This window comes from Numida meleagris, chromosome 6 (assembly GCF_002078875.1).
Source record: "Numida meleagris isolate 19003 breed g44 Domestic line chromosome 6, NumMel1.0, whole genome shotgun sequence".
In the NCBI taxonomy this organism is placed as follows: domain Eukaryota; kingdom Metazoa; phylum Chordata; class Aves; order Galliformes; family Numididae; genus Numida; species Numida meleagris.
This window is the reverse complement of record NC_034414.1, coordinates 8,796,663-8,812,681: the sequence shown is the minus strand read 5'-3', so window position 1 is coordinate 8,812,681 and position 16,019 is coordinate 8,796,663. Positions and strand designations below refer to the sequence as shown.

The following is a 16,019-nucleotide window of genomic DNA, read 5'->3' as shown; positions in this document are numbered from 1 at the left end:
GGAGCGAATCGCTTTGAGGAACCTCTTTCTGGCTGTTGCCTAGGGAATGTATGCATGTCCAGACACTCAACATTTGCACACTTAAACAAGAGGAATCCCACTTTCCCACACGTTACGCATCTGGTTCAGAAGGAACGCAGGGCTGGCCTAACAAGCATGCTCGGTGCCCTGCTTATTACTTTACTATGGAGATCGACTCACCTAAAGCAGCAGCTGTGATTTGACTTTCCAGACACCTATTTGTATGGTGCCATCTTACTGCTGAATCACAACGGCAGCATGCTAAACATGGCAATCTGCAAAGCTCATTTCCTCAGAATGTAAATTCCTAACCCAAAAATGCATGAGGCTTTGAGGTTATAATTTGACTAATCCATGGAAAAGATGTTATGACATCAAATTCAATTAAAGGTATTTTCAAGTATCTGAATAAACAATAGGTTCATAAGCTGATTGAGGCAGAGGACAGTGCTAGCCCAGGCTAACAGGAGCCTCTACTGCAGTGAGCTCTACCTGCAGTGTGATTTAGTTTTGTTCTGAATTTTTCATTAAAATTGGCACAATTGCAATTATTCTTCAAGAAAGGCTGGTAGCCCAGTATGCTAAAGTGATACATCTCTACATACCTTTACAAAGTCTGAAGTAGTTTCGTTCCTTTTTTTTTTTCAAACTCTAATGCTCTTGATAACCTGACCTTCATTTCTTAAATTTCATGTTGTTCTAACAGAAACAACTAGAAAAGTCTATGAACTCCTTACCCTCCATGTATTTTATATAAAAGATCACTTCTCCCTCCACAATCTTACTTTGCATAGCTTCTTAGATAACACAATTCTAAGAATTCTTCACACATCAGTTATTTTAGGCTTTTCACTGCTAACCTAAACAAAAGCTAAATAGATTTATGTCTGAAGTATTTAAAGATGAAAACCACTGTCAGATAGTTACTTTCCTCACTCCAACCATTTATTTATGCCAAATAAAACTCTGTTGTCATGGCTGCTTAATCAACTTATTAAAAATAACATTTCACTAGTCTCCAGCTAGCAGATGTATGGACTCTGTTAAAGCCAATAATGGGCACAGGCTTTATAAAACGAATCCACACGAGCTCGTACCACTTCAGCAGCTCCACCTGAAAAGCCACACCATCCGGCTCTATAAACAATCCTTCCAAGCTGATCAGGACAGATCTTCCCATTTATAAGGAAATTCTCACTTGATACTTTCCTTCAGTTTCAGAGGTAAAGGCCTGATTTACTCACTTAGAAGTAAAGCTTGTTCTGCAATACACAGATACAGGAAGATACTGCAACTTGTTTGCATCTTTCTTACTACACAGAGAAGTTTTTCAATGCAACTCTTTTTCAGGCAGTGACAAACTTGCTTTGGATATTCTTTCTTGATTGCTCTGGAAGCACATGCTCAACTCTGTTGAAATCTCAAAGCCATACTGATTTATTCTCCATGAAATTACTACTTCTAGTTCTATTAAACCTCAATATCTGCAACTGTCTGCTGTGCAGCTCTTAAAGTCTCAGCTGCGCATGGGTATTCCTGTTTAGCTTTTGAGGATACAGCGTATGAACATATGCCTGTAAGCAGATTTTGCCCCACTGAATTGAGACCTTGTATGTACAAGACTGCTTTTGGTTTTTGGCCAATATTGTTTGAAATAAAAAGCAGCAACAATAAAATTATGCATGGTAATCTATGTGAAAGGAGGGGAAAAGCAGTACAGTATTGCTATCATCAAATTTCCTAATAACAACCTTGACCTAATCAGTCCTTCATTTAATTTATGTTAGAGGAACACCCATGCCACAGATTCCAACTTTCCATGAAGAACGCACTAACATATTTTTGTTAGCCACACTTAAGACATTACTAGCAGTATTTTTTAAAAGAAACAAAATAAAACCCAACCTGTAGCAAGAAAGTTAACAGTTTGTCCAGGTACACTTGAGAGTAAGCCTTATCAGCTATCTGGTATCTACTGTGAAAGTACAGAGGAGGTATGAACCAATCTGAATCAGCCACAAACTTCGCTTTTACGTCACCACAGCCACTTGCCTAGATTATAACATAAGCTAAAACTCATGTTCTGGATGCACCGTAAGAATTTACAGAAGCTATTAAACTCTGCTGAAATTACCTAATCATTGTTTGGATTTACTCACTGCTCTGTAGGAACCTTCAAAACCTAAGTAGCAATCACGCAGAAATTTGTCTGCTGACAGCTGTTCAGTCACGTGCCAGCATTTTGTTCTGCACTCAGCCTCACCCCCACCAGCCCCCGGCTTCTTCTTGCAATCTTCCTCATTAAAAAAAGAAAAAAACAAAAAACAAAAACAACAACCAGCAATGCCTATTCAGTCATAAAGATGTTTTGACTCTTGGAAGCTTCTATTCACTTTCCTTGAATATCCAACTTCAATATAAATGGCTGCCAGGGCTGAGAGCAACTTGACAGAGACTTTCTGCTCTTTATTGTCAGACTGACTCATTTAGACAGCCATGCTCTTCATGGCTTTGCTGAAAAGTAAACCACCCAACTGATAAGTGGAACTGAAGCTTCCTGATTGATACCAGCAACCTCCTTCACCATTTCAGAAGGCAAACTTTGTGACCGAACCACGTTTCATATGCACTTTTTTCAATCTTCCTGAGTGTGTTACATTAAATTTAACAAAATTGATACTAAACAAAAGCCATTATCGTTAATCAGTTACAGGTTTAATCTAGACTGCGACTTCACTAGTTTAAAATGGAGTATGCTCTATTTACATTTAAAACACAACTCTACTTAAGTCACTCAAACGTCAGACCAACTGAAAACCCATCCCTTTTACTGAACTGACTGCACCAAGCAGCCAACCAATAGAAAGAAGCAGAATAAAAACAAGATGGTCTTTTTCCTGTTTTGTAAAAAGAATGAACGGTTTGAATGAGCCACTGCCATGTCAAAAGCCATTTTTATACTAGTTTCAAGAGGCCAGATGCATACTAACTGCATATGCAACTCTTACGATGGGAATAATTTCAGAATTTAATGACATTTTCTGATGTGTATACTCTGTTCCACATTTTCAAATGCTTATAGTTGGTAGGCATAGTTCTTAACAGTTTGCTCTTCGCTAACAGAATTTAGGGTATCAGAAGTGATTTTACCTGATCTAGTTGAAGAAAAAAAAAAGCCAAGCAGCAAAGCCTTCATGCACAAGTACATATGATTGTAGTGATTAGATTGAAGACTGGGCAAGAATACAAGGCTTATTCATGCTACTCAACCTACAGCTGCCAGTTTAACCTCCTCCAGGAAACCGGTTAGTTGGCAGTCTGATTCTTCTTTAACTAAGAATTGTTTTACTTGCACCTCCTTTTTGTAATTGATTTGTCTCACCTCTGCGGTGCATTTAGTTGGAAACTACCAGTTAGAACTGCACTTTCGTGACTGGCAGCTCCTGTGTTCAGCTTTGCAGCACTTGAGAACAAATTGCATTGGGTATTCAAGTAAACTATACCTGAACTATTAAAGAAAACAGTACTGTAGGGGGAACACATCACCAAACTGATCAGCTGAAATGAGTGCTTAAATGTGAAATAACAAAAGATCGTATTTTGAAGGTTTACTATCCCTGTTTGACCACTGAACCTTACTATGCAGGATGTGAACATTTGCAGAGCACTTATCTGAGGACAAGCAGCATAGCTGAATACTGCAGCTCCTTAAGCACCGACTACATTCCTCTACAGAGAAATGCAGAATATTGTTAAATTTATGAAAGCTGACATTACTGAATGCATTTGGAGGCCCTATGATGGAACTACCACCACTCTCAGAAGCTGCAATTACATCAACAGAAGCTGCCACTTCTCCCACCTCAAGCTGCCTTATATGTACCTTCATGTTTTCTCTTACCTGAGCTAGAATCCATAACCTGCTGTTACTGCTAGCTGTGCCACTATACTGAAATAGACAGGAAGTGGTAAGGGTAGTCAAATTTCTTACTAGCAATTCAAGTTAAACACCCCTTCTTTATGGATGTGAAATGGATTACCACAGTACAGTGCAGTGATACACTGAACTATGCGTTGCATTTTACCATGTCCTCAGCAAGTTACTGACCCAACTTCAGAAATTCAATGAACAAATCTAATTTCTAAGTACAGGCAAGGATATTGCTTGCAACTGCAAGTTAGGAAGCCTGCTCTTCATAACAAAGTACCAGCAAAATGCAAGAAAGAACCACACCCAGTTACCTAGTCACAGCCCTTTAACACACTTAAATGCAAGCTACTCTTCCCTCAAACTAAACTTGATCAAGATCTCAAGTTATTTTTTTTTTTTCCTGCAACATTTGCATCTTCCACCATGTGAAAGACACATAGTCTAAAGCTCTTCCAGCACTAGCAAACACAAGTCTCTATTGAGAAAAATTTTGCTACTACAAATATTCCGCCTTTGACCGGTCACAAAAACACTGACGAAAAAAATTTCACTAGGGACGAAGTTCCAGCAAGTAAGGTATTTTGAGCATTTAATAGATAACATTTTAAGCCAACACTTGGTTGTTGTTTCCAATTTCATTACTTGAGAAAGAGACAGTGAATTAGTCAGCGCCACTCCATTAAGAATATGGGTCTTTAAAGTTCCTAGCATTAGGAAGTAAAAGGCAAATTACTCACTGAATCACAAAGCAAGGTCATACTTATTCCTTCAGCAGGTATCTGTTAATTATCCTCCTGACATAGGAAATCAGTGTCTGCTCTGGTCTGTGATCTTATTGAGAATTCATGAACAAATTCAGACAGACTTTTTATAAAAAGGATCGTTAACATGTTCCCAGTCTAAGTAAATTCCTAATGATGTACTACTCAGCAAGTAAACTAGTTGTCAGTCAAAGCTTTTCTGCTGGGAGACATTCAGAAACAAGTCAAGTATCACAATGTTTATTGATAGATACAAGTATATAAAATCAGGGCATGAACATGTCTTGATAAGTTAAGTAGACTTAATTTCAATACTATAATAGAGGGACCAATTCAAATTTCTCACCATGTCATGTTTCACACCCACAAAAACCTCTTCCAAAGGGCATTAAATCATCTGTCCAGCTGATCAGTTTTTGTGCAAGTAAACTGTTTCTTTAAAAAAAGACTTGTGCACTTGCCCAGGCTCAAGGATATTAAAACCTAGCACATAAAGCCCATTACTAGAGGTAGAAATACAGGCAATATACTATTACGGCAACAACCATCGATTACAGTTAAGGATTCTCCGTAACAACCAAATGGATAATCAAATATTGCAACAACTCAAGTATTACACTGAGCAAAGTGCGTTTCTACAGTATTCAGTGTTGCTATTCAGTTTTCTAACTTAAAAACAGCCTATGATAACTGGCAGCAAAGAAGACCCTTGCAACAGACTGCTTCTGCTCGAGAACTTATGATGTAATTATTGCATGCTGCTAATACACTGTTATCTAAACATTAAAGATACTCTAAAATATTTTTATTGTAGACTATTAAGACATACTACAAAAACCTTTCGCAGAGGATATCCTATTGACATACATCTGCTTTAAATATTGTGAAACATTACAGCGGAATGAATTTTCGCAGTGGTTAGGTCAAATGCAGTTACATCATAGCAACAGTATGTTTGCACAATTTAAGGCTTTGGCTGGTTCTTTAGTCAGCTTCTTCTTCAGATTCTTCTTCTTCAGCAGTTTCCAGCCAGGTTAGCCACTGGTTTACCTGCAGTTACATAAAACTGGTTTAAGGCAACAGGAATTATTTACCCACTACACACTTCTGCAGAACACTTTTTTTCCCCCCAAACTCGTTTTAAGTGTTTCAGCTACACTCTGCACACATTTCATCTCCCCTCATTTCTTCCTAGTGGAAAACTCCATTAAGTTTCTCAAAGTAATGCTCTAGCAGAGCAGAGATTACAAGAGACAGAGCCATTATCAAGTTTACCTGGAATAAAGCTTTGCCTTTTCCTGGAAACTCTTGAGTAATATCTTCTTTCCACGCCAAAAAGGCTTCTTCTTCAATGATCTCCATATCATAGAAATGAACAAAGAAGCGCAGTAACATGCCTATGGAAGCATACAATCACAATTTTGTTAGTGTTATAACCTTCCAAGAAGGTTACTTGAAGACATATAGTGAACCTGAAATTCATAGACAAGCAAGCAAGCTGAGTTTTGGGTGACATTATACACGTACCTTTTGGAAAGTTACTGTTGTAGCAGTGCACCTGGAGCGCATATAAAGCACTCACTTGCAGATCAACGTGGTCATGGAGGAACTTCTGCATTACTGGCTTGAAGGAAAGAAGCAGTTGTTTTTCCTGCTCTAGTTGCTCTTTTGATGGAGCAGATGAAGAATCTGATTCGTCACTAGGTGGGTTTACTTCACTAGAAATATACTGCAAGAAACTGCACCAGAGACGAAAAAAGTTAGTTCCGTGAACTCCAAGACACAACCAGTTTTATGCTCTACAACAAGCATTAAGTTCAGTCTGCTTGATAATTTAAGCACTTCAGTACATGCATTATACTTTACTGTCCACTACAAAATCCTAGTTATGCTTTGTTAAGGCTCTCAAACATTTTATAAATAATCAGTTCTACGTTTCTCATCCCCAAGCAAAACACTTCAAACTAATGCAAGCGCAGATACTGGGCATTAAAAGAGAGCAAGTCTAGTTACAACAACCTGCATCCCTATCTCAGCATATACCATCTTATGCAGAGGAACATGCCAGTCTCCACGTAGTTACGTATTTACTGGTAGCTTGACAAGGCATGCGCCTGAATTACATCAAGAAACCATCTCACCTGGTCATCAATATATTCACAAATCCCTTATCTACATGAAGTTTGGGTGAAATGTTATCTTTAATCCACTTATAGATGGCTTGTGGGGATGGATCCGATTTAATTTGCTTTAGCAGTTCCTTCTCCAGTTTCAGAAGTGGGAATAAGAAGCTAAGCCCCTTCCCTTCTAAGATCTCCAGCATGCGGTCCTTGTTCTGGTCAATTTCTGAAAAGGACGGAAGACACACTTAAGAGCTGGTACTCCTCAGTATCTATTAAAAACGCCATCCTCACTAAGAATCGTGACAGCTGATCGCATCAAAATAACTGTATTATTTTAACTGGTGCAAAACACAAAAAGCCACCTCATGTACTAATACGAAATATCTTAACAGTGATACAATGACTCTTACCTGGTAGCATTTTCTGCATATTCACTTTGCTTTGTTGGAACAATTCTGTTAGCCATTCACGATCTTGCAGCTTAGCTAACTGCTGAAGGCAAAGCAGGAAGAGAGGGAAATGGGTGCCGCTTTCCAGTGGTTGAGCCAGCTCGGAAATGCTCACCAGTTCTGAAATAATGGCACGGGCTGCAAACTGTGCTAAGTAGGATTTCACCAATGGGATGTCCACCTCCAGTTTGGGGCACTGGTCCAATACATTCAGGAATGCCTACATGACAATAACAAGACGAGACTGAAGTTTTCTTCTTGCGTACACTAATACTGAAATAAAAGCCAATTTTTTTCTCTCCCATTGTATCATTTGCCAAGATGTTTCCCGCTTCCAAAATCCCAAACCTACATTTCTTCCCTCATCACTTATTACATCGCTCACAAGTATCATACGTATATACACTACTTCTACCTCCTTAGATCAACAAGACAAAATAAAATTTGCTAAGTACCTGTATCTAAGCTAGACACCACAAACAGCCAAGCAGCACAAGGACTATCAAGACTGCAGTACCTGCATGAAGTTGTCACTTGTGGCTATTCCCTCCTGTTTGAGTAAGCTGATCAAAGTACTTGCTTTCTCTTTGTCTTCATCTGATCGATCGAGGGACTGACTGATTACTTTGCTCAACATCTCAGGAATGAAGTGTTTTGGAGCTCTCATTTCTCTCACAGCATTGACAGCATCGTTAGCATTGCCATTATTCAGATACTCAGTCACAACAGCTTCCTAGAGAAAGAGACTGGATAGTTAAATATATGTTTTTAAAAGTATTTATAAAGAAGCCCTGTAATATAATTAACGTACAGTTTGTTTAAGTAGCTCTTCTTTAGAAGGAGGTGGTTTCTTGGTGGTCTTTGCAGGCTTTTCTTGTATAAGTGGTGGATTTGTTTTAAGACCAAGTTGAGGAGGCTGAAAGACAGTACCAAATGTTATTTCTTTGAAGTACATCTAACTGCAGTGTTGTGCTTCTAAGAAACTTTTGTCAACTTCCAGTATTAAGCAAAGCAGATTACAGTCAAATTACACCTTCAGACATGCTTTCATACATTCTGCTACGTGCTACAAAAACTCTCCCTCCCATTTAGAAATTAGCCCAACTTTTACATGCATGCAAGAATTAAGTACAGTCAAAGAAAACTTTGTCACGAGTACAGAGTAATTTTGATATTTACCTGTCCCAAAGGTGGTGTCTGAGTGCGTGGTGGTTGAGCACTGGGTGGAATCATAGTTATCTGGGGCTGAAGCTTTGGCACTTGATTTTTATTCATTAGAAAAGCCTGAGCAGGTCTCAGGCTTATCTGTAAATAATCAGAAAAACCTCAAACTGTTTCAAGTACTTTGACCACAAATTACACAGAAACGTGCTTGCATCAACTTATCCCACATGAACTTAAGTCTTCAGTTTCTACAGTGCTAACAGTCAGATGAAGCCACGTTGGGATTGCAATGCCCCCAAAAGCGTGACTCAGTAAATCACAGCTTGCTGCAAGTTACTGGTTTTTAGTTCCATCTGTACCAAGATCTGGAATTGCTCCTTTCAGATGCAGTATGTTAAGAAACCCAAGAAGATACTTCGCATGTTTGCAGACAAGTTCTACAGCTATGTCAAAACTCCACTAGTTGCTCAGAAATGAGGATACGAGTCTTTTACGCTAAATAATAATGCGGTTTACTTTGTGCTCGACATTTTGCCTATCATCTAGTTCAGAAAAAAATAATTGCCTGGTCCAGCAATTCAGGACTTGTAGATTTTCCTCAGTGTTAGGATCTCCTAAAGGTTCCATTAAAATGTACTGTCATCAATATGATGCATGGGAACTGATGTCAGAGTAGTGCTCTTGGGGAGGTGTGGGAAAGGAAGGAAGGAACATCACAAGAAATTGCCCTCATATCTCAGTCTTGCTCACAGGACGCTGGATACCCTAGGGAAAGTGAGGAATAAGGTGAAAGAGGAAGGGGCAGAGTAGGAGGAGGAAGAGAAGTAGGAAGAGCTCCAGCATAAGTCCTCATAATAACGCGTCTTGCTATAATCACTGGGCAATAATGAGTATAGGCTTTAAGTAATGTAGGCATGTAATATACCTCATCTGCATTAAGCTGTCCTTTCTTAGAAAACCGAGGTGGCATATCCTTCGACTGTCCTTGTTGCTGGGATAAGAGTCCCTGATTCTGGTTATGGTAGAGCTGGCTTTGCCCCTATTTCAGAAAGGGAGATATAGAGAAAGAAGTGCAGATGATGGAGTGGCGTACATCATACGTAAGTAGTACCAGAGGGACCAGAGGAACAAAGACTCTACTTGTCAGGAGGGGAAAAAGAAGGAGCAGGGGTGGTGGGAGAGCAGCACCTATCCCTAAAAAGCAGGGCTATCTTTTAAATAAAAATGCACCATTCTGACCCACCAAAGCCACATGCACCTTTCCTTGCAGTAAAAAAAAAAAAAAGTGTACTCTTTATCTTCTCCATCATTTTAAGAAACTGTTTAGAAAGTTTTTGTACCAACTGAGCATCAGCTCTAATCAGAATCAAACCTGAGAAAGCCTTCCAACACAAATGTACTATAATCCTTAACATATGCATCTGTAGAAGAGCTTCTTAACATGCTCAAGCCATTTTTCCCTTACCTGATTTTTCAGAAAAGATTTGCCTAGTTCTCCGAACTGGGGTTGAGCAGAAGGCATGAGGTGACCCCCATGGCCATTGAAAAGTTGGTTTGAACGATGGCGTCCCATAGTGGGTGAAAATCTATCCTGAATAACTCCTGGACCAGTACCAATTCCACTACCTATATTATCAGAAGACAGAAAACAATTTTTGATCTTGCTGTATTCAACACAGTACAGCAGCAATCATCTTATCAGCCTTGCAGTTTCAGCATACCTGGCATTTGTCCAAACATATCAGCAAGCCCTCCGAGTGGGTCCCTGTCAAGTTTCATCCTGGGTGGCATAAAGGGTCCCTCCAGAAAGAAGTCGCTTCTCATCACTTGAGACATAGGAGCAGGAATAAAAACTCCCAGATCCTTAAGAAGAAGAATTACCATTGCGGTTATTTTAAAATAATAACCCTTGAGAAAATTAAGTTTTTAGGCCTAAACTACAAGTCCACATTTTCAACCCTCAGCAACACCTTACTGTCACACTATTAGATTAACTTCTACATACAGAGGATGAGTTCTGTGACATGAAATAAGCAGTGTAAGGATTCACTTCAGCCTTTAGTGAGAAGTAAAGCACACAACCCTACATCAAATACTCACTTTTACCGCATCTTGACGGATTTGATTGATAGTCTTTGGTCCATTGTCAAGAAAAGCTTTGCGAGGAACCCAGTTGTGTTCTCTCAACTCCACAGTATCCTTGGAACATAAAGAATTATTAAGGAAGGAGTCAAGTCAACACTGTGGGGAAAAACCAGCAGCAGGTTATTTTAATACTGTACCTGCAGCAGGAAACGAATCCTTGCTGGCAATTCCTTACTTGACATCAAGGAGCGCATACGGGCAAAGTACTGATCCATTAAGGACTGAGAGAACAAAAGTCATGTTACAAGTGAGTACTAACATGTTTAAGAAACATTTAGAAAAGTAATATTCGCACTTATGTGACTACCTAATAATAACTGCGTCTTCTGGGAAGACCATTAAAACCACCTGAAAGATTGCCTCCTTCTGCTATCAAGAACTTTCATGTATGAGCAACGGTTGGCACTCTTGCACCAGGAGGTATCAGATTTTCAGTTTTGTTCTTTTGAGTAGAAGCACAGAATGCAGAAGGTTCAGAAGTTCAGCCATGGATTTTAAGCTATTTTTAAGATTGCAGCAGATACACATACCTTGGCTTTTGCATGGTCTAATCTAGGTCCCACTGTCCTCATTATCTGACAGAGGCACTCCAAATCCTCCCCCATATCTTTGAGTTGGACTCTCTTCTTCTTTTCCAAAAGCTGAAATATTAGAAGCAAATTACTTGTTTCAGCACAATACAGGTAACAAGTTCTAACAACAGTGTACAGCAGGACATGCAGAAGCATATCACGTTATTCATCTCAACAACTGCTGATGGAAGCACTTATTACTTAAGCGCTCGCTATGTACTTTGAACTACCTGTGGTACTTTTATCTAGACCAAACTACATCTTTACTTAGAGACAATTCCCACAGCTTTAAACAAAACCCACTTCTTTTTATTCAGACCACACAACTATTTATTTCAAATAATGGTATTTCTACTTGGCAGGAAACATTTTGTGATTTTTGCAGTCAAAGACTCCTAAAGCAGCATAAACATTCACATTTTTTAGTTTAGAAATACTTATTTGTTCTTAGCCCACACCTAATCCAAATACTCACTGTTTTGATGCACTTATGAAGGATAGATTCATGAATAAGATCAAGCTTGCCAAGTTCTCCAATGAATTTGATGTTCCCCAGCATCTTGATCTTGGCAATGGCTCTCTGTTCCTCCTCCTCGGGGAGGAGGGGACCATCATGCTTATCATAGACTGGAAAAGAAAGGGTCCTATTAAACATGGCTGCTGGAACAGAAAAGTAGTAAACTCTATATTAAATCAGTTTCAAAACTTACTATCAACATTTCTGGTTCTGTTTTCAAATTCATCTTGAAGTTTAGATATTAGGAGGCGTCTGAATGTCTACAAAAAGAAGATAAATAGCAGTTACAGCTTCAGCATATACCTGTATGTGCTACCAAAATTCTCCATTCCACAGTGACAGAAATACTCACTGTGCTTTGCTTCTGTCCTGGATGACTCTCTGCAGATGGGCCATCAAAGTTGGGTGCATCTTCTGCCAGTCGCAGACATAGTTGAGCATACAGTGAGCTATACTTGGGCTCTTCAAGGGCTTTGTCTACGATCTAAATGAAGTCATTTTCAGTAAGGTAGCATGTAGTAGGATGCATATGCATTAAGAAAAAGAGATGCAAGACACTCAATAGAATACTACCGGACTACACGATCTAGAACATCTACTCGTTGCCACTATACTAAATAAAACCAATTATTGCTGTACGTTTAACACATGATGCTTAATACTGATGCAGAACTGAGATGTTATGCTACCGAAAAAGCTTCCATAATCCTAAACTAGTGAAAGGGACAAATCTGAATTTCCTCGTAAGAACACTGAAGCCTATCTCAGATTCCAGAAATATTTGATAGTTGTATCTAGCATACCAAAGACTACCTGTGGCAGCTCTTCCAAGACAGAAAGGTTTGCTGAGCAGTGGGATGTGAAGAAGTAGGTGTAGGGAGGTGGGTTCAGAATGAACACCCGTAACTAGTATTCCAAAATTAATGTTAGAGTATTAAGTCTGTTCCCTCTCCAGCATACCCCTTCCATACAAAAAGGGATGATATTCCGTTATGGTTTGATTACTAAACACCAGATAAGCCATGCTGTCTCTCTCTCATCAGTAACGACCAACCTCTTTATTCTTATGATTTAAGAAAGCAGTAGCTTAAAAACAAACAAAAAACCCTACCTCCCCTACCCCCAAAAAAACAACCCACAAACCGCCGCCAGCTTACCAGCAGTATGACCCCTTTAAGGATGAGCTTAGACTCTACACCCACATTGAGGAGCTCAAGGCATAGCTTGTCAAACTTTTCAGGAGTAAGCTTATTTAGTATGCTAAACAGGAACAAACAGAACAAAAAATCCAGATTACAGATTTTATAAGCTTGCTACAAGTAATTTTAGATTTAAGTTTACCTTTACTAGTTAATCTTTTAAGCAGAAAAGTGAAAATCCAACTGTCAATTCTTATCAGTTTTTTATTTCGTCACTTTTAGAATGAAAAGTGTGATCATCAGTATTAACTCTCTCAGAAAACTTGCTTCTTAGGTTTGCAGCAAACACTTGCTGTATACCTCATTTCTTTCTGTCTCATTCCTCCAAAAGAAACCTCCTCACCCCCCCCCCCCCAAGGAACTCAAGTATGCACGTCTTCCTCTCCTCCACGCTCATTTAATGAAGATATTGCTAAACATAACAGTAAGGAAAAACACCTTTTAGAAAACTTACCCTCTTACTTTCCTGAAGATTGCATCATGTCGTTCTTTGTCGTTTGCGGAGTCGTCATCTCGTCTAGTGCTTCGTGAAGGAATCCATTTCTGAGCGTTTTGCCCTGGGGTTTTCCCCAGGAACTCGCTGCAGGATTTTGAAAAACAATTCCAAAAACTGCCTTTCCAGCATTATCTTACACAAACTATTACTACATTTAGTTTTGCTAGACACATACACTTATCCTACCAGCACGGTAGTATCTGTTGCACAGCTCACTTAGCATCTTCAGAATAAAATAAAACCACCCACAACACTAAAACCCTGCCTCTAAGCCTTTTAAGTGAAATGCATGAAGCGCTCCATCCACCCCACAAGACGTGACGCACAATTCTAACTGATTATATACTACCCTGCCACAGACTGAAGGACATTAACGCATTGCAAACTCTACAGTATTTCCTGTACAAATCTGAAGGCAGACTACTTTCAACTCTATTCACCATCACATATCCTGTGCGTTTAAAATAAGATGCTAACCCAAAGAGTACGATGACGTACCTGTTGCTGGCAGTCTTGGGATAGTGCTGAGGTGCACCCCTACCACCTCCTCCGCCTGAAGAAGCACTGTTAAAATATAATCATGTAGTTTGCCTAAATTCAAAACACCATCATTTTCAATGACATGTCAGTATTAGTGTAATTACTATTAACTTGGGAAAACATTTAATTCCCTCTCAAAAGACTGTGACAGCGCCAAACGTTTGGCCAACCCAACAAGCACCAGTACCTGAAACGAGAAGCACCCCCTTCTGCAATCGCACTCTCCACTTTGGCGGCTTGACAACGAAGAATCTTCAAAAGAATAAAATTAAATTGACGGGGTGGGGAAAAACAAAACCTAGAAAGACAAATCGAGCGTTCATATTATAGGTGTTTTTACTAGCGACCATCGTATCTCACTTACAACATCTCCCACCCCAGGAAGCCTAGCTCCATCACCGCAGCCACGTTTCCAACAGTGCAAACAGCAATGGGAATTGCAGACTGAGAATGCAAATGCCTCAACAAGCGTTTACCCTGCCAACCTCCCAAAAGCACGGAAGCAGTCTGTATGAGCAATGAGAACAACTACAGGATTTGTTACTGAACTGCCTCCTTACCAACTGCTTTACTCGCAGGCAGATAAAGTGGCCAAACCTGAAAATAAGGACTACAAGGTCACCAAGTGCGTGCTCAGTGTAACAAAAGGGCCGTCTCCCGGGCCTAAATCCAGACGACCAATTAAGCTACTAAACAGGAAAAAAAAAAATCGCTGCTCTCCAACTCAAGTTTCATCACGCGAGACAATCAGGAAAATATTCCGTAGCAGAAAAGTGATGGACTCGGGGATCAAATCAAGAAAGCGCGAAAAATAACGCAGTGCACCGCAGATCGGCTGAGGCAACGCAGCACGAGAGCGTGCACCCATCCCCGTACGGCCCGCAGCGCCATCCCGATCCGGCGGGAGGAGCGCGGGCCGCCAACATGGCCGCCGTCGAACAAAAGGGCTGCGGGGGCGGCGCTGCGCGACGGCGCCCCCCGGCGGAGGCAGGCGCTGCCCTACCGCATGGAGCCGCGCTCCGGCCGCGCCGCCCTTCCCCCACCGCGCCGGGCGCCGCCCGCTTCCAGGCAGAGGCGCCGCCAGGGCCCGGCCGGCTCTTTGTTCTCCGGCAGGGACGGGAAAACGGAGAGCAGCCGGCTCCTGCCGCACGGCTGCCCCGAGCCCAGGCCAGCCACAGCGCCTCGTAGCCCGTTCACGCTCCCACGAGAAGCAGAGAAAAAATTAAACGGGAAAAAAAAAAGAAAAAAGAAAGGAGTAGCAGCAAAGAAACCCACCCGCAAGCCACGCATCTACCACCGTACTCCCTCTTCCAGCCCCAAGAGAACGAACAGCTCTCCGCCCCACCCCAGCACCGCACAACCGCAGGAGCAGCCCGAGCCCAGTCGGCTCCCCGCCAACGGCCGCCCCGAGCCCCCACAGCGCCGAGCTACGAACCGGCCCCGGCCTCCAGCACTGCGGAGAAGCAGTTCTGATCTCAAAACGGTTCCGCTCGGGTTTTCTACCCCGCCCGGCGAGAGCAGCTCAGCGCCTCCGCCTCTCCGCTCAGCGCCCGCGGTTCGGGCACCGAAAGCTGCCACCGGCCCCGGCCGCCATTTTGTGCGCAAGAAAGACAGAAGAAGCCGCCGAGAAAATGGCGGCCACTCGGTCAGCCGCCATTTTAAGCGGCGGCTGCAGCGGTATCCGCTCCCTTCCAGGCCCCAACCGCTCTCCCGCCACGCCCGAATTGCTCACCTTCCCTAAGGCCTTGTCCACTTCCCCGGGTCCCGGCGGCTACTAAGGGCAGGGGAAGAGGCAAGAGAAGGGGAGGGAGGGGAAGGGAGCCGGGGACCGGGGCTGGGGAGGGGAAGGGGGGAGCGCGCGGAGCAGGGCGAGTCTCCGAGTCACCACAGCAGAAGCAGCAACCGCCCAACACTGCCCTCCGCCACCTCCATAGAGAGCCGACTCGCCGCCGCGTCTAGCGCGCACCGAGCCAGCCCCACTAACTTTATTACCTTCACGCAACCTACCCCACCTCCTGCCAGCCGCCGCCAATCGCCGCGAAGGGCTCCGCCTGTCTGGCCAATCACAACGCAGGAAGGGGGAGGGCTTAACGTCCAAGTG

The 16,019-nt window shown here is 41.8% G+C and overlaps 1 protein-coding gene across 2 annotated transcripts; it reads right to left on the bottom strand.

Annotated features, from left to right (window-relative positions):
• On the bottom strand, positions 2,721 to 15,223 carry EIF4G2 (eukaryotic translation initiation factor 4 gamma 2). 2 transcript variants are annotated; one of them, XM_021400983.1, is made up of 22 exons: positions 15,194 to 15,223; positions 14,106 to 14,170; positions 13,877 to 13,942; positions 13,337 to 13,462; positions 12,841 to 12,943; positions 12,036 to 12,167; positions 11,877 to 11,943; positions 11,642 to 11,793; positions 11,125 to 11,235; positions 10,732 to 10,815; positions 10,550 to 10,648; positions 10,171 to 10,312; positions 9,915 to 10,075; positions 9,375 to 9,488; positions 8,465 to 8,590; positions 8,097 to 8,201; positions 7,803 to 8,018; positions 7,247 to 7,505; positions 6,855 to 7,059; positions 6,241 to 6,452; positions 5,989 to 6,110; positions 2,721 to 5,763 (listed from the first exon to the last, which is right to left on the bottom strand). In XM_021400983.1, exons 1-22 carry the CDS (start codon positions 15,206 to 15,208, stop codon positions 5,698 to 5,700), a joined length of 2,748 nt encoding a protein of 915 aa, XP_021256658.1. In that variant the 5' UTR covers positions 15,209 to 15,223; the 3' UTR covers positions 2,721 to 5,697. The 2 variants fall into 2 exon arrangements, with proteins under 2 accessions (XP_021256658.1, XP_021256659.1); XM_021400984.1 differs by lacking the exon at positions 9,375 to 9,488.